The 19204-nt window shown below is 36.8% G+C and overlaps 2 protein-coding genes across 3 annotated transcripts in view; both read right to left on the reverse strand.

Annotated features, from left to right (window-relative positions):
* The window catches only part of LOC128237164 (paraspeckle component 1-like), a 35635-nt gene extending 23539 nt beyond the window's left edge, over positions 1–12096 (reverse strand). For both annotated transcript variants that reach the window (XM_052952454.1, XM_052952453.1), the window contains exons 1-3: positions 11568–12096; positions 627–928; positions 171–463 (exon numbers count right to left, since the gene is read on the reverse strand). In XM_052952454.1, the coding sequence (XP_052808414.1) occupies positions 171–463; positions 627–928; positions 11568–12044 (1072 nt within the window). In that variant the 5' untranslated portion in view covers positions 12045–12096. The remainder of the gene's footprint in view (positions 1–170; positions 464–626; positions 929–11567) is intronic.
* A 464-nt stretch (positions 12097–12560) lies between these two features.
* Positions 12561–14577, reverse strand: LOC128237841 (uncharacterized). Its single transcript, XM_052953420.1, has 4 exons — positions 14524–14577; positions 13390–13462; positions 12947–13297; positions 12561–12820 (listed from the first exon to the last, which is right to left on the reverse strand). Exons 1-4 carry the CDS (start codon positions 14575–14577, stop codon positions 12561–12563), a joined length of 738 nt encoding a protein of 245 aa, XP_052809380.1.
* Between the last annotated feature and the right edge of the window lie 4627 nt (positions 14578–19204).

Here is a 19204-nt window from a genome sequence, read left to right on the forward strand (position 1 = left end):
AACAGAGATCTTACTTTTTTCTGGATAAGTTATAGTACTGTAGGCAAGAATTTTGGGGACCTCTAACACAGCAGGTTACAAAGGGGCAACCCAAAATAGCAGGGTGGGCTGCTTTAAATGCCATGTTATAATACTGCAAAGTGAAAAACTCAAGAACTTGCTCTACCTACCTTGTCTAATTTGTTCCGCCTGAAAGTCAAAGACCGCTGTCTCCATCTCCTCAGCAAGCCTGTGACGCTCTTGCTCCATGTCTTTCTTCACCATCTCAATCCTCTCACGTTCCATATTGTCAATCTCTCGATGTTTCAGCCCAAACTCATATTCGAATGCTCCAGGAGGTGCAAACCTGGGCTCTTTTTCCCGATCCTGCCGGAAGCCATCATTCCGCTGCACAAATTTTTCTGTCAGACCATCATCTTCATCTCGCTGTTCAAGCATCTCAACTCTGACTGGTCTTGGGAATCTGTTTAAAAAATGTATGTCCACCAATTAAAAAATATTGTCTCCAAGGAAAAAGCATAACTGTAAGATTGAATAAAATACTTATATACATAATTTTATCAAGAGAATATACATGAACTATTATGAAAATAATCCTAATAATATTATGAAAGCTAAGAACATACGATGAGAGCAAGAAGACACCCTCATTTATTCGCTTGAATGCTGCCTGAGCTCCTGGCTTCCTTGCAAACTCTACCAATCCCTCGCACAAGGACTTGCCCCTGTCATCCACAAACACTACTGCACGCTCAACTTCACCAAACTGTGAAAACGCCTTCTCAAGAAGTTCATTTGACACGAATGGAGATAGGTTGAAAATCTTGAGAGCTGCACCATGTGTAGCAAATCTAACTCTGAGGACACGATTATTCCTCATCTGTCCATCTAGTTCAATTTTGGCCTTTTCTGCATTTATTCTGTAGTCCTAAAAAATACAAAGAATAAATAAGACGGACAATAAACTTTGAGTCTTGTCGTTGATTTTTTTTTAATTGCAAGAACATTTAATGATATATGACAAAATGCCAGTTTTACAAACAGCCACAAAAAAGCACTTTCATACTCTAGTTTTTCCAACTTTTTGAGAATTGTGTCAGGGCCCTTGGAATTGTAAAAAAAGTGATAAATTGCCTAAAATTGTTAATTACCCCAAGATTTATTTCAAACAAAGCAAAAAAACCTGTACATGTGTATAAAGATCTATATATATATATATATCTCTGAATAATGCCAACTCCTCCAGTGCTCCAGCCAGGATTTAAAAAAGGACAGGGTGGAGTTTTGAAAAGAGCAAGCTGCATGAGTCGCGTAGGGGCGAATGGGGTTGGTTGAAGGGTCTCCCCCTAGAATTTTTTTTGTTTTTATACTCAATTTAAATCATTTTCCATGATTTCGAGACTTGAACAAAATGTTGTTTTTTCTCAAAATTCGTAAGGGTGTGTTTGAATGTCAAAATTAAAATTTGTCTTTTTGTCTGGTAGTATGATTGTACTTGTCTGGAGTCTTCTTTAGTGCAATGTCACATTTTTCTCCTAAAATCATGTAAAATGAAGAAAACACAAGACAGTTAAACATTTGAAGCAATTATAATGGCAATTATACAAAAACAAATATGTAGGGGACAAATCTTAGTTTGGTATGATCGGGATTGGGTATGAAAGTTACATTCAGCCTGGCTGTTATATAATTGTCCTTGGTAAAATAATGTTTAATACGCTGATGTTTTTTAATAAAATGACTATTGACAATAAAAATCACTGCCCTTGCTTAAAAAAATACTTATAAAACATAGAACATTGATAAAATAACTCCAAAATTCGTTCTGACAAAATGGCGGTTTCAGCGAATTTTGACATCATCGTAGACATAAAAGGTAAATGCTGCATCATGCTTTTTCTGCCCATTTTGGAAAAAAAGACCATAGACATTTTTGGAAATATTGCGTCGTGAAAATGCCGAAATAGGGAAATTTTACAGTTAAAAGAAAAAGCTGTCTAGTCTCCTGCGAATTAGGAAATGATTTAATATTAGTTTATTTTCCCTTCAAAAGACCCACAATGGCTGAAATATCAATCCTTGGGGTGTAAATATCTATTGCAATAAATCATGACAGAAAATATTTCATATTTCAGATCTCTGAAAGTGATGAAAATCAATGATTTCTGAGTTCAATTACCAAAAAAAATTCACATAACATAATTTATTAGGATGCTGAAAATGAACCAGTACAGGTGAATACAATTTCTAAAAAAAAAAAAATTTTTTTTTTTTTGGATTGGGATTTTTTTCTGAAGATTGGGAAAAATATCTAAACTCTTATATTTTGCTTTGGGAATGGGTCCAATAGTCGGACCCGTGGGTACTATAGAAAAAGCCCTGATATTTTTTGTGGGTTACAAGGAAATTTTCATCATGAATATTTTACAAATAAACTTTCAAAACATTTACTAAAAAGTGATGTATTTGATTGTGTTAGCTCCACCTTTCTTATGTTTACAAATCTGCAGTGACAGTCTGCTTCAAATCAACAATGTTTAAAATGGCATGTCTCGTCTGTACAATACAATTAACAATTATTTTAAAAGGTTTAATAGTGCTTGACAACATTTTTCACCATCCCTTCGCATTTTCTATCTCATTTTCAGTGTACGAAATTTGGCTTTGAATCCACTAGCCCATTCGGGCTACCAGATAGGAAATTTTACTAGCCCGAAACCAATTTCACTAGCCCAAATTTAAACACTTCAAAGTAACACTCGTTTGGAATAATTTTTGAAAGTTTGAATACGATTCCACAACGATTCTGATCATCTAATCAAGCACGCTCATACAGTTTCAATAAATGCTCCCCAATCTGAACTATGTGTCAATAATAAATTATAGTCATACATATATAAGTGTAGTCATCAAAAGTTCAGTAACTAATAAAGTTTTCGAAAAGGTAATACGAGAAAAAAGAGAAAAATATTTTCTGAACATATCATTTATTTAATGGAAAGAGTTATGCATGTACTATAAGTTCTGTTATACAATGCATCCTTGTCAAATCCGATATGCACCAGCGAGTTTCAGCAAAAATATAGATTGCCAATATCCTATAATTGTTCTTTAAAAATTAAGGGCAAAGCTATTCAAAGGTGTAAAAAAGAACCTTACTGTACTGTACACAGACAACGAGTTAACTATATCCGACAGTTCTCCCTTCACTTTGATTAAATTTGTCAGGAAGTAAGCGGGCACCTGTTTCCTCCGCATTTAAGACAACTTTTGTAGAATGATTATGTTCTGTTCGCATTAAAAACTTAAATATCTTTCTTTCTATTTCAGCTATTAAATAAATAAAATATATTTAAATGAAATTATAAAATATCAATGTTGCTATTGCTATTTTAGCATTGTTGATTTTCATAGCCATCGTTGTTGTCGAAAACTGCCGACTTTATCCGTTAATTTACATAATGGGCGGAGTTAATGACGTCATAAGAGTTTGACTGCTGCTAATAGACACAGTTACTGGTTAGAAACTGATCGATAATTACTTGTCACTTCGGGCGTTAATTCATTTTGACATGTGTTTATATTCATTGATTAAATAAACAAACATTGAGCACATGGCTTGATCCCTAAATAGCAGAGCAATTAGCTTTTTTATCATCGTAAATTTCGGCGAAACCGACTTCGTTGTTGTCAGTCACCTCGAAGGATGCATTCTTGAATAATAAGGCTTTGCGTATAAAAAACACGATGCGTAACGTGTTTAACTGGCAGGTGTTTTTTTTAAATCACATAAGGAAACAAGAGGCCCAAAAGGGCCTATGCTCTACTGGCATGGCTTTTGTGGTCATATCAATCCAGAGCATGTATGTATGGGTAAAAGGCAACAGACATATGGTTTATGTTTTGTGTTTGGCTTACCTGAAAATGTAGCACGTTCAACATCTGAGCCCAGAAAGTATTGTAAGCAGATTAGTTCCATGAACTATTTTAATATGTGCCAAGTAAAAGTCATCTGACAAAAAAAAAATGCTTTCAAAACTGTACTCATAGTAAAAATTTCTGTAGTTTTAAAAGTTAAAAAAAGTTAATCAAAAGGTCAAAGTCAAGGGCATCCTAGGACAACATTGATCAATTTGAACAAACATTCACAATCAATTGTGCTGAGTGGATGCACAAACACACAAAAAGATTTTCAAACCTTTCCAGATTTATGTTTACCAAACCTGTGAACCCTGGGTGTGGCCAGTAATGACACCAGGTGCATAACTTAAACATTCACAACCAATTTTGTTAAGATGAAGGCGCAAACTACAGAACTTAAAGCTAAAAAATGGCCTTTGGGCTTTTAACAAGAACAAGGCAGAGTAATTCACAAAATCAGCTGCAGAAGCAAAAAGCAAATTGTCTCTCAAAATCCTAGACTTGCAAATTGTCTCCCTTAACTCTAGACTTGAATTTACATGTACATGTAAACTTGGCTAAAAATAGAATTCGCTCATGCAGACCTGGCTAAAAATAGAGAGCATTTCTTTAAAACTTTCATGGCCCATAATCTAGGCATTCAAGGGTGGATCTGGCTGGTTTTCGAAAGGAACCGAGCTCTAATGGATATCTAGATACTGTACAAGTTTCATTGAGATACAATAAAAACTGAAGACTGTATCGTGTTCACAACCAATTGTTTACAACCAATTGTTTACACAATAGCATTTTTTTATACTATCAAGGGCCATAATCTAGGCATGCATGGGCGGATCTGGCTGGTTTTCGAAAGGAACCCAGCTCTAATGGATATCTAAATACTGTACAAGTTTCATCGAGATACAATCAAAACTGAAGACTGTATCGTGTTCACAAGCAATTGTTTACAGACGCACGAACGCACGACCGCACGGATGCACATACTACGTACACATTACCATCGCATAAGCTCTTCTGGCCTTTGGCCAGTAGAGCTAAAAACAGTAGCCCGGTCGGGCTAGATTCTGTGGAAAATCGGTAGCCACAGCTGAAATTTGGTAGCCTCGGGCTATCAGGCTACCGCGAATTTCGAACACTGCATTTTAGGAACTTTCATAATTGAATGAACGAGTTCTCAATGTATATTCTGATTAGCTGACATTCAATAGCTCCGCCTCCTGGCGATGTTTCACTTTTTGGCTCTTTCTAATTATCGGATTAGAAGATGACTGATTATGAATACACAGGTGCTCAATACACAAATACACAATTAGAGGTCATATGACACGGACAAGGCACATGAGAAGATGGAAGGGCAGTACCAGGGCTTCCATTAGGCCAAATAAAAAAATAGGTGCGTTTCAGGTAACACTGCCAAAAAAAATAGGGTAGGTAGGTCGGAATATTTTTTTAATTTTTTTTTTGATATATTGATTTCAGTAACTGTTGACTCAGAAAGTAACAAAAATAAAAGTCATCAATTTTCAGGTTTATCAGTAGTTTTTAAACATGTTCCATGCTTCAAAGACAACATTCTTTATTTGTCTGGTTAAATACTTTGACAATGATGGTTAGATTTCAACTTATCAAGTTATGGTATACCACTCTGCTATCCAGGAACGGTTTTATTTTTCTTTATGCACCCTTTTGCTTTCAATCACCCTCTGTAGAATGCTAACCTCCCTGTAACATAATTACATGAAGAGTGGGACAGCAAATTTACCATACAAGCCATCAGCCAAGGAAACCACAATACTGTCAAGAGGACCTGGGGGGTTCAGGTTTGAAGAACAAGTAACATGCAGGTTTTATTGCCAAAATTGCACACTTAATTCTGACATATCAATCCGAAAGTCAGTATCTGACACATTTGTATCTGACAAGAAAATATATTTCAAGAATTGAAATATACCTGCCACACAAGCACAAACTACCTGTAATTCACCTTAGAGTTCAGACAATCTAAAAATTTGGACATCCATTATTATTTTCAAAATAATTTATTTTACGTAACTAATTTTTTCGGACACCCAAAGGACATCGATTGTAACTTTTACAGTTACTAAGTCTCACAGACCAAAATTTTTGATCTTTATCGTTACAATGCCTGGCTAGATTACCTAACCGTATACATCACTGTGATAAGTTAAGTTAGTTACTACCCATCCTAAACGATTTATTGCCTGTTGAAAAGGATGTGTGATATATTTAATGGAGGATTAAAGAAACAACAAGGGCAATCAAGACATTAAGAAAACACAAACATGACATGTTTGTAAAACGATCCGCCAATAAACTTTGAAACTTGTACCACACTTTTAATATAGACTTTATGAAGCAATAGTCGTAAAAGTCAACACATTCAATGAATAGCCGCCTGCCCGCTTGCCCGACAAAGTTAAAATACGGTCGGGCAAGTTACTTTTGACAGCAACTTGTCCGCCGGGCAAGTTAAAAAAATCGCCGATGTTTATACTTTGAAACGAAACTCTGAATCACGTTTGTTAAACTAAATTTGATTGGTCGTGAAAGCATATAGCGATACAAATTTGCGTATCCTTGTAAACTGGTTCCCGCTTGTCTTCTATGTAGTATAGCGTAGTAGTCAGACGGGAACCAGCTTAGTATCATTGTTGAAATATGCAAAATGGCGACAACTATCCTTTATTTACGAAAGGATACCGGATTGCAAAAAACGGAAAACAGAAACCGAAAAAAATGAAAGGAAAAAAGAATATGAAGCTACGGGGAGGAAGCGTGAATTTAAATCAAACTGGCTCAAGGAGTTCACATGGCTACGATACGATTGTGCAAAGAATCAGATGACATGCAACACGTGTAAAGTTTATGGCAATGAAACTGTAGGTCCATTTATCTTGGGTTCGAGGACATTTAGTGTATTTGCTCTTGAAATGTAGTTGCTCTTAAAGTTCTGAATGCAATGAAAAATCAGTGCAGTGTGAAATTAATGAATGTAAAGAATCTGTTGAAATAGGTATCCAGGTTAATGTCAGTGATGAAGTGAGTCAAAGTGAGTTCGAAGATGAAGACTATGAGAGTGATGATGATTATTATGATGAAAATAATGTATGGGATGATTTGAAAGAACCAAAACTGTGTTTGCCAGAGAGAAAAAAATGTGCAAGAGATGCATTTACTGAATTTTACAATTTGTTCAATGAATGATGCTGATAGTGATACAATCTTTTCATGATTATTGATAATACAAATGAAACACAGTAAAATTGGTTGTTTATTTTGTTTTGTAATAGTCATTGACTGTCCTGATACTGGAATAGTTTCAATACCATAGATGTAAAACTGTTTGCAAATAGTCTCGGACTCCATATTAGTAATCTATAGATTGATGGCTCATAGATTCTTTTCAGCTACAACTATCTTAAACATGTATTTAGCATACACTCAGTAGCATGGAATGAACTTTTGAAAAGCAGGTCCCATACATGAGCACTTAAGCCTAATAAAATCATAATATGATTAACAAAAAATATTACAATGTACACATGTAGATAAAATGAAAATTTTCAAGCAAAACAGTGGGTTTTTGTGAAGGCCTTTTTTGGTGCCAGGAGAGTGCCATAATGCAGGATTTTGCATCAAATTGTCGTCAGCTTCAGGGGGCCTAGAACGGCCCCCAGACGCCCGGCCGTAAAGGGCACCTCGCTACGCGAGGTGCACCAAGTCGCTTCGCGACTTGGGGGCAACTTACACTTTGAAGGGGCAAGTTATTTCTTCAGGTTACCTAAAAAAGTTAATTCTAACACTGTATGATGAATTAAAGTTAGAAATGCAATACTTAAGTTACAATCAAAAACACCACCCAGACATATTAATCCTGCATAGAAATATCCATGCTCTCCATGAGATCCTCATGGGTATAACTGAGAGTTATGTGACGTCACACAATGTGACTGTTATTGTGTGACTGTTTGATCTGAAGCCGATAAAAGGTGTTTATTCATTTCAATGCATGTACAGTGTGCGAAATTAACGGTAGCCCGATCGCCCGTGGCGATGAAAAATTGACCCAGGCTACGAAAAAATCTTTTAAGGTAGCCCGACTGGCGATGAAATCATCGGGCTTGTTGGTTAAACTAGAAATGTGTCCATAGGACACGGATGCCCCCACTTCGATTTTTTGTCACAGAAAATAAGCCATAATGATTATTCAGGATAATCTCAAGTTTTTTTTTTTTCAAATAAAGGGCCGTAACTCCTAAATGACAAAAGTGATTTCCATGGCTATCGAACATGATCAAGATATTATGGTCACAATCATGTATGTAAAGTTTGGTGAGGATTGGACACATACTTTTCAAGAATTAGATTGGAAACATATATTTTTGAAGTATTTTTGGCAAAAAAGGGCTGTAACTCCTAAATGACTAAAGCGATTTCCATGACTATCGAACTTGATCAAGATATTATGGTCACAAACATGTGTTTAAAGTTTGGTGAGGATTGGACAAACAGTTTTCAAGAATTAGATTGGAAACAATCTTCGGGACGTACAGACAGACAGACGTACGTACGGACAAGGGCAACCCTATATGCCGCCACTTTGTGGGGGCATAAAAAAATGTCGGGTAAATGTTTACCTCGACACCGTTGACAGACTTCCGGATAATCTCTCATTGTTATGGATATTTTCTGTTGCAGTAATCTCCCTTGTCAAGCAATTATACGCTATATACTGCTTGAAAATAATTATTTTGACGGAAATCATATTTCGGACTGTCAATACTTTTTTTTTTTAGTGAGATATTAAAGTTTGGATGTTGTTTTTGTTGTGTTTGTTTTTTTTAAATAAACTTGGATTATTTAGTCACCGAAAATTATGAAATAGATGTTTGTAAAATCCCGTCACTAATGCCACAAGCAGCACATGTTGACAGGACTTCCATCCTCCCCCTTCATCAACAATCCAACTGCCTTGACAGAACCAGCCCCCCCCCCCACCCCCATCGAAGCACCACCAGCCCCCCTGCCCCCTGGCAATACAGGACCACACAACCACTATACTTGCATTTTATACAAAATATAATAAGATATTGTACAGTTGTCATATCATTCCTTGTTTTTAACCATATAAGGTACTCAAGATGCGTTTTTCTGTTAACCGGTGGGCTATGGAAATCTGGTTTGGGCTACAGAAATCTCAAAGTCTGTAGCCCCATTGGCTACCAGGTAAAAAAGGTTAATTTCGCACACTGCATGTATAAAATGGTGTTGAATGGGATTTTGATTAACTTGATGAAGGAGTTCAGGGCTCTCGCGAGGGGGCCACTTGGGCGAAGTGGTCGCCTAAAATTCCCAGACTTCGCCCATTTGTATCATCAAAGCGATATTGACTTCGCCGAAAATTTTAGCACATTTTGCCTTAAAGGAAGTTTGGAAGTTATGTTACTGTCTAGAAATGGGTTTAAGCTTCCAAATTCGATTCCTTGGATTTACTTCCAAAGTAAAAAGCTTGGGAAGTTCAAAATATCAAAACCTTGTGTCAATTTTAATTTAATGGTCACAATTTCAATCAGTCTTTAAGTAATATGAATTACTATAAAACAAGTCTTTGAATTTGGCAAGTTAAAATTGCAAAATACTTGATATTTAACATTCTAGTTGAAAAATAGTGGAAAAAGATATTGTATTCCAGAGACTTTAACTTGCACATTTCAGCGAAAAACTTCCAAAATTGATGGCAGGAAGTTCATACTTCCAGTTTCAGACAACGCGAAAACTTTTTTTTCTTCACAGGACATTGCGACAGGTAAACACTGAAAGTTTACCTGTCGCACCAAATATTTACCTGTCGCAATGTTACAAACAGTATTCAGTTACATCAGCCTAAACCTTGATTTTAAGCCTCTTATTTAAGTTTTGTAATTCCCCATTATAACAGGTTTAGATATTCTTGGTTAGATGTGTCCTACTATTATAAATTACAAAAAAGGAGCCAAACATCAGGGCAAAAAAAATCAATATTTCGGATCTTGAGTCATAATATTTTTTTTCCTTCCTTGCCTCCCCAAAAAACTCATATCCGGTTTGTCTACCAATGGAGCAGCTAGATCTTGCTATTTTAATTCATCTTTAAATTAAAGATACAGTACGGTTATAAAATATAACAAATTGTACTACAAGTCAAACTCAGACACAACATTTATGAAAAAACGAAAGTAAAGTTCTTGTTATTGGCAATGTTTAACAGAGCGGAAAGAGTATCAGCTCGGTATATTCATCGTCATATTTAAATTAACACGATTGCCGGGAACCAATTGGCCGAAATAAATACATACAGAATTTTGTAATTTCCGAACATTTCCGTAAAATTCCGTCTATTAAAAAGTATCTTAGTGCGAGCTGAAATGGGAACCTTACGTGTATTTTCGGCTTTTATGGAAACAAGTGCAAAACGGGGTTTACAAATAGTGATACACGAATTAACATGCTGAATAATCATGATATAATAGTTAATAAAAATAACTCTGAACATTTATTTAGAAACTGAAAGTAAATTTTCCGAAAATTTAACGGTGCTGACTGTAATTTTTCACCGGACATTGTGACCGACCAAAACAAAAGTTTCGTCGGTCAAAATGGAAATATACCGGACATGTCCGACTGTCCGACGGACATTCGCATTGTCTGCAGTTTCAATTTTTTAATGGAAGCCCTGGCAGTACGGCACAATTTAAGCAGTCAATGGGGCAGCATTGTGACACCTAGCGGGAACACTATTATCTAAAGTATTACGTACTTTGTCTCAATTATGATTTCAATAGTAAAAAGGGCACTACCAGGATAGTTGGCGCTAATAGAGCATTTGTCAAAAGGGCACTACTCAAAAAGGGGGCAGGGTGGTAAGAAAAGGGGCACAGGCAGCCCTAAAAAACAGGCTAGCTGGAGCACTGTCCTCTTCCGAGTGTTAGTGACATGAACAGTGATCTTTAGATTTAAAAATGAGAATTGGTTGGCATTTTTAAATGTCAGTTCTAGGTTTACATCTAAACTGTTGAAAATAAATGAATTGTGCATATTGTGTCCAATATTGGGAAAAAAGTACTTGAAGCAAATGTGAATTGGGCTGAATTTCGGCCCCATTTTTGGTAGTCCATATAAACAGTCGCTTCAGAGTCTTTGACGATTTTTTATTTGGCGACTCTACGCGTCCTTAACCCACTTGTTGTTTTCCTAGCCAAGAATGACAGATCCCAGCGCTAATTATATTGAGTGGAAAGATAACGGGCACCTGCTAGATGGTTTCAAAATGGCGATGCTTTATTGACAGAAGTCGATCTAAATCAAACTAATTATTTGTGTTTCATAAAACACTTGTGTAATAAGTAAAAGGTATTGGCTAAAATAATTCAAGCGTAACTTTTGTGTTTTAATTTAACAGTGAAAGCGTAACTTTTGTGTTTTAATTTAACAGTGAAATGTTAAGTATTGTGGAGTAATAGTTGAAAAATATACTGCTCAGTTGACTTGTGGCGTTTTGGGAACAAAATGAATATCCAAATGTTAAAAAAGTTCCTGAAACGTGCATTATTGTGGCTACTTTTTTGATAAAACAACATTGAACTCACTAATCGGATGAAACCAAATCCTCTTGCTGCATTCACAAAGAGTTCTGAGACTTCCCCAAATGGTGTGAACATCTCCTTAAACTGTTCTTCTGTTGTATCTGGGGTTATGTTACCCACAAACAGTCTGCATCTTCCAGTGAATTTCTTTTGTTCTTTTGGCCCCTCATTCATCTCCCCTGTAAAGTCTGTTTGAGGCGGATTTAAATTGAAATTTTGATTCTGTCCACCACCGCCTGAGTCTCTCCCCTGGTGGCCACCTCTGTTTCCCCAGTTTCTGTTCATGTTTCTGCCTCCGTGCCCCCCGCGACGATTTTGAAACCTATTTTCGCGACCCTGTCTATTATCATTCCTATTTCTATTGTTATTTTCAACTTCGTCCTTCGAATCCCTTTCGTCTTTGTTATTCTTAACTGCTGGGCTACTCTCTTTACTCTCTACTTTCGGTTTATTTGGGGTTTTGTTCTCTACAGACGTCATTTTGTTTGGAATTAAATCTGCTAATTTATGTGCAATGGCCGCAAGCGTCAACCGGAAATGGTAATTAACTAACCTTCTTCGTAAAGGCTACCAGACAAATCGGCCCCTTACCAAATCGGCCCCTAGCTCAAACGGTTACCTTTTCGGCCCCTTACCAAATCGTCCCCAGCACGTAGACGTTTCGGCCCCTGATTACCGAGACGTTTCGGCCCTTAATTTTATTTTATTTTTTTATTTCTAAATATAAGTAAACAACATGTTATTTTTATTTTTTTTATTTTAATTGACTAAATATAATGTATACATGCATACAAAGGTATAGATAAAAATAGATTTAAAGAAAATATCTGTACACTTGAAAACATGTAAAGATTTATTCACGAGATATTTTTATAAAACGAAATAGAATTGAAGAAGGAATGTTTAAACCTTTTTTTAAAAATATTCTTTAAATATTATACACAACTATGTTGCTAATAATATGACATGTCCATTGTCTAACATCAGTCTTGACACCTATCGGCCGCCATAGATGGCACCAACATTTTTGAGGAACTCTTCGCAGGTGACCTCATGGGAATCGTATGAGTCCCACTCATCCATGATCCTGGCGTCGATGTCTCTGTAGCGCTCTCGACGCTGACGGCCAAGGGCTGCCTCCGACACCAGTTGATGTGTTACATTCACAATTTTGGATTCCCTCAGCAGCAAACTCAGCAAAACGTAAAACTGCAGGGTTGACCGACCGGCAGAAAAGTTCAACCGGCGATGCCATCCTGAAATTACAGTCATAACACAATTAAAATTAAAACATACATGATTTTCTATTTTTAGTGAATGCTATTACCGGAAATGATACGGGGAATATAATAAATAAATATTTACAACAGTTTTGTATTTACCTTCGGTGTCATTGTTGGTTCGTATCGTCTGTCGGTACACAGACCACTCAATGGTGCTCCAGAGGGAGCTCTCCATCCACTGATCTTCAACGTACGTGAAGAGTTCCTTCATCTGGTCCGAACTCCCCTCTGCCCGGTCTTTAAGCTTGATGAAGGCGCGCTCTATGTGTTGTCCCGGAAGAAATGGAAGGGCTAACAGCTTCCTGATGAGCTGGTGGGCTCCCTCTCTCCGCTCATAAGTTGCCTTTAGCCCCAGGTGCTGGACGTGGCGCAGAACAGCCTGGCACCAATGAAATGCGCATCCCTTCAGCTGGGTACCCGGGAAAACGGAGCGGAGGGCCTGCCATAGACCTGAAAGGAAACATTGTATGATATATATATATAATGTGATATTCAATTTTACCATGATGAATTGTTATTTTTTCATTTTGCTATATCCTTACCTGCTTCAAAATCCATCACAAAACCTTCGACTTTCGGCGCCTCTTCCATTATTTCTATCAGTTTCTGCAACACCTGCAGTTATCAAACATCATTATTAAATTGTATTATTGAAATGTACGTCAAAAACGTTCCATGGTATAAAGCCTTTTAAGATGGATATTGATGGATAATGATCTATGAACAGAAGAGAGCAGATATTTTATAAGAACTAGTATACAATACATCTTCTTATAACTACAATTTAATAATAAATAAACAGACACATGGAAAGAAAGTTACATTTTATTTTTTATGAAATTCAGTAATTTATATTCAAATTAGGTAAGGATGAAAAAAACTATTATTAATCTTATACTGAATACGTATGCAAAACCATACTGGCTTAATAGGTGTTTTTAGACAGACGGTATTATGGCGAATTGTCACATTCCACAGAGGTATCAGGCGTTGGAATTGTGACACTTTGTGTTTACAAGCGTCTACAAGGTTTGTTCCGACTTTCCCAACCGCTAATTCTCACACTTACCGAATAATACCGATTATCTCTTCGCACCTCAAACAGAATATTATTTCACTCTAATATTACAGATATATTGTTTTACTCTTTTTAAAATGCATATTTGTTGTAGAATATATGTAGAACTATCAAGTTGTCGAACAGAATATTATTTCACTCTTATTACGGATATATTGTTTTACTCTTTTTAAAATGCATATGTGTTGTATAATATATGTAGAACTATCAAGTTGTCACCTGTTTGCAATTCATATCCAGAAAACAAACATTATTCAGGTATAATATGAAAAGGTAATGATATCAGTGTTATATACCGCAAGGTTCATGCTGCTTGGTACATACAACACAAAAGGAACAAGAGTATCTACATCGCGTATGTCCTATGGATATACAGAATTATGTTTAAACACTACCGTTTATGATACAATTAACATAACAAAGAAACATAGCAAAACTTTTATACTAGGGAATCACAAGTCAGACCAGTGTCAATGACAACAGCTTTGATATACCTTTGGCGGTACGTGCATTTTAATCTAAATTACATGAGTTATGGGAAAGTGTTATACATTTCTATACATTTTTTGTGTCTTTAAAACATATTACTTGCACCTACCTGTATCGCAGACTCGATGCTGCCAACGGTCACATACATCGCAGGTGATGGCATGTTGCAGTGGCCTCACAACCTTATCACACTCAATACACAAATCAGAATCAGACATTATAATTTTCAATAAAAATCCATTTTATTACACAATAAAATAAAAGTAGCACAACAACGCGTTTATAATATCCAATGCACGAAAATTTAACAGTAACACAGCAACACGTTTAAAACAAATGGTACCCACTTTTAGAAACAATTTAATATATATACTTACGTTGTTTATATTACTCAAATCTTCTTTAATCAACTGTAAATAACATTATTAAATTAAAGACAATTATTCATTCACACGTTTTTGAATGTCTTTTTCACACCCACAACACTTACAGTTTGCCTTGCAAAGAACGCATGGTTCAAAGACAATTTTTCTTTGATGTCTTTAATGATCAATTAATAATTAACAATTATAACAAATAAACTTCCTTAGATTTTCTATAATTTTATATTAAAAATCATTAAAAATCGTTATTTAGTTTTTAATTATATTTTTTATATCAGTCATATCATTGTTTTTCATGCATATTTGTCTATTTGTAAATTTAAATATGTTATTTACAACTTATTTACAGATCTCATTTACATTTCTAAGACGACCTACAATGTTTTACTTTATACTCAAGATAAAAAATAAAATAAAATTAAGGGGCCGAAATGTCTCTGTTAAAAATCACTAAGGGGCCGAAACGTCTCGAGTCATTTTAATTAAGGGGACGAAATGGCAGGGCCGAAACGTCTTAGGGGCCGATTTGGTAGTAGGCCGATTTGGTAAGGGGCCGATTTGTCTTGATCCCTTCGTAAACACTAATGATCATACATTCGCTCATTCGGAGCTCCTCGGCCATTTTTATCGAAAACAACCTCGGATGTATGCCGGTACATCAGTTGAAGTAGTTCGTAAATTTTTGAATTATATCATTAATTAAATGTATTGTTTTAGAGTTGTATCCATTGATCTAAGTTTAAATTGATTGTCAGTGAAGTGAATTATTGTAAACAAAATTAAGATTCCCACGAGTAAAGTCATAAAGTTTAACTGCTTAATAAAATTACTACGCGATCTACTTGCAGCGGACTTAAACGTGCCACTTTTTGAGTATGTAAACCGTCCAAATACATCCGAGGTTGTTTTCGATAAAAATGGCCGAGGAGTTCCGAATGACATTCGCTCAAAGATCATAATGTTTATAAACTGTTGTCTGCAGTTTGAAATCTTAGACAAGGAGGTTTACAAACGACGTTCGTGGCTGCTTACAGTGATGACAATGTTATGGAAAATCAACTCCAACATTCAGGCATATGAAGATTTCAATACTTTGATTCAAGCATGCTTGCTTTTGCTAATGTTTTAGCCAACGATATGGTGATTTCACTGAAAGATTAGTTCTGGGCGATGAAAAATAGCCTGTACAGTGGTTAAAGAATGTCAAGCTCAATGTTTGAGCTCCCCATTTATAATCATTTTGACAGACTATCATTGAGTGATGTTAAAAAAGACTAATGCTTTAGATAACCATATACATTTTGACAGCATTTAAAAGCCCAAATTTATGGTAACTGCCACTCGGAAGAAAATTATTATCACTTAATTGTGATGAGAGTGAGTTTGTTTGCTTGTCTGTATGGGAAGTGTTTTAAAGTACGAAGGGGAGTCAATAAGTTCGTGAACGACCCCTTTTTGTCGCTTATTGTACATCTTTTTTTTCTTGAATTGTTTTTAACATCATATTTCACATGTGATTTAATAAATATGGAAATTAATTACTAACTTATTTCATATTTTAAATATTTTATATTGATTTATTATTATACTCTGTCAACAACGCGGCGCACTTTGAAATGGCGCTGTATCTAACATAACAATGTTATATAAAGTACGTCATTTTTGCGGGAAAAGAGCGTGTGATTCAGGCGAGACTTTTACTGACGTCACTTTGATGTGTCGATCATGTATATACGAAGTTTTGACGTCATACTATAAACAACAACGGTGCGCCGACCTTTTAAAATACCCACACTAGGATTATCTTCAAGTAAATGACGTCAATGGATAACGTTGAGAAGCGGGCTGTCATTAAGCATTGCGTTAGAGTCGGAATGACGCCCACCGACACGCTCAAGTTCATGAACCAGGGAAACACCGGACAATCATGTAAGCGAAGTTTGGTTTACAAGTGGCACCGGAGATTTTCACGATGGGTGCCGCGACTTTTGCCGGAAAATGAAAAAAAACGTGCGCATGGAAACGTAACAGTGCTTTCTGGCACGTCACGCCAGAGAAGGCGACCATTTCTTAAATAAAATCGTCACGTGCGATGAAACATGGCTACACTTCTATGACCCTGAAACAAAAGCTGAGTCAATGGTATGGAAACGACCCTCTTCACCGCCACCAAAGAAAGCAAAGGTCATCAAGTCAGCGAAAAAAGTGATGTTCCTCGTCTTCATGGATCACCGGGGCATACTCCTGTCACATGCCATCCCCACTGACAAGACCGTCAACGCGGGTTATTATCAGAAGGTAAACAGTATTAAAAGTCTAAAAATATTGTTTTATTAGTTGGATTTAAATACTATATTTTATATAAATGCTTATTTACAAAAATAATAAAGTGTTTCATGTTTGTTTCTTTTATGATTAATTCCCTAATTTTATTTTAATTTGTTCACAGGTTCTGCGCCGTGATCTCGTTCACGCCATCCAGAAGAAGCGCCCGGATGTTAAGATCGAGAATCTCATCTTTCACCAAGATAACGCCCCGGCCCACCGTGCACAGGAAACACTGATGACGATTGACTTTTTAGGATTTGAGCGTCTCAATCATTCGCCGTACTCACCTGACCTAGCCCATATGGACTTCGCGATTTTTCCAAGACTGAAGGCCGATCTTCGCGGGAGACGTTTCGAATGTCTGGCAGAGCTCCGCAGCGCAGTCCAGTCATCGTTCGCGTCCCTGTTCGAGACATGGTTTACAGAGGTGTACCAGAAATGGGTCGTCCGCCATCAGAAATGTGTCCAAGGGAGTGGAGAGTATTTTGAGAAACAGTAACGCCCATAACGTCAACGTCATGACATTGTTCCGAAGTGCGTCGCGGTATTGCAGATGGGTATTTTGTATTTTTTATTTATATTAGTAATTGTTATTGTATTCACATTTATTTTTTGTACATGTTTTGAAAACATATTTGTTATTGTGTATATTAAATTTCATTACACGCAAACGCGCATTTGTTTTTTTTTAAAACGCTCGTTCACGAACTTATTGACTCCCCCTCGTACTATGGGAAGGATCTATGCATTATTTGATCAGTCAGTTGTAACCATGGTCCCCCCAGGTCTGGGGATAGTCGGGAAATTGGCCGTGTTTTAACCTTCAAGGTAGGTCGGCAGTGCCAAGTGAATGTGTTATGCACCAGTCAGTTGTATCCACAGCCCCACCAGGTCAGGCGGTATACTGGAAATGGGCCGTGTTTTTACTTCTATGTGGCCCCGCAGTGCCGGAGGAATACAGTGGTTTTGTCTGCGCCAAAAAAGGTGGAATTCGGCCTATCCTAGGGTCCCTGTGGTGCGGGGCGGGGGCATTTGGCGGGGATTTCACTGAAGTTAATGATAAAGATAGTTTATATTGAAAGCAACACAATATAATCAACATGTTTATACAAAATATGTGTAGACATCGAAATAACTTACTCCCGTAATAATATAAAGGTAAAGGATGTTGTTGGTTAAAAGTTTTAAATAAACAAATGTAAATGTTACAGATGGGGCCAAGCGCATATCGTCATCTTAGTGCAAGAACTCAATATCTGCTTCTTTTTCTACATGCAGTTATTGAGTTATTGCACTATGGTGACGATATAGACTTCTATGAAATCATATACAAAGTTATAAATGCTGCTGGACTATCTGAGCCCATGGATGAAAGGGTCTTTGCAAAGATTTATAAGCTATTTGAAGAAGGTATGATGCACCAGTCGATAACTTAATCATGGCCTCCCCAGGTCCAGCGGTATACCTGGGATAGCCAGGAAAATGGGCCGTGTTTTTATCTTCCAGGTGGCCCTGCAGTGCCAGGGTGAATGCCGTGGTTTTGTCTTCGCGCAAAACATAGTGGGGAATGGGCCTTACCTAGTGTCCCCAGGGTTCGGGGCATTTGGCGGGGATTTTACCATCAGTTCATCCCCACAGGACGGGGATTTGCACCCAGGGTTGGCTGGACCGAAAGTCAGTCCCCGCTATTCCCCAGACCTGGGGGGCGGCGTGGTTACAATTGACTGGTGCATACCAGACACTGGGAGTGTGAAGAAACACCTAAAGGAGAATGTCAGGACACTTTGTCTGCCTGGCATATGTGTGACCAACAAAAGTTTTTTCTGAACAACAGAAACATTCGAAACCACCTTCTAAGGGCTAGAAAGAACATGGACCAGTCGCCTAATGATCTGGAGAATGTAGAAACATATGCTAGAAAGAAACTGGAAATGAAATTTGTCAAACAAAGGACAATATATCAATAATAATAAATTTACAAAGAAAATGATAGAATGGAAGTTATAAATAAAAGGTTACAGCTTTGACAGGAATTTTATGTTGATGTCGGTAGTAATCATGTTGGCAGTGAAAATTAGT

The sequence above is a fragment of the Mya arenaria genome, chromosome 6, assembly GCF_026914265.1.
Source record: "Mya arenaria isolate MELC-2E11 chromosome 6, ASM2691426v1".
NCBI lineage: Eukaryota > Metazoa > Mollusca > Bivalvia > Myida > Myidae > Mya > Mya arenaria.

Excerpts from the sequence above, each read along its gene's own strand:
- LOC128237841 (XM_052953420.1), bottom strand. The coding sequence starts at position 14,577 with ATGCCATCACCTGCGATGTATGTGACCGTTGGCAGCATCGAGTCTGCG. Across the intron at positions 13,463-14,523 it reads GCATCGAGTCTGCGATACAG|GTGTTGCAGAAACTGATAGA; the intron begins GTAGGTGCAAGT and ends TGATAACTGCAG. Across the intron at positions 13,298-13,389 it reads TGTGATGGATTTTGAAGCAG|GTCTATGGCAGGCCCTCCGC; the intron begins GTAAGGATATAG and ends GTTTCCTTTCAG.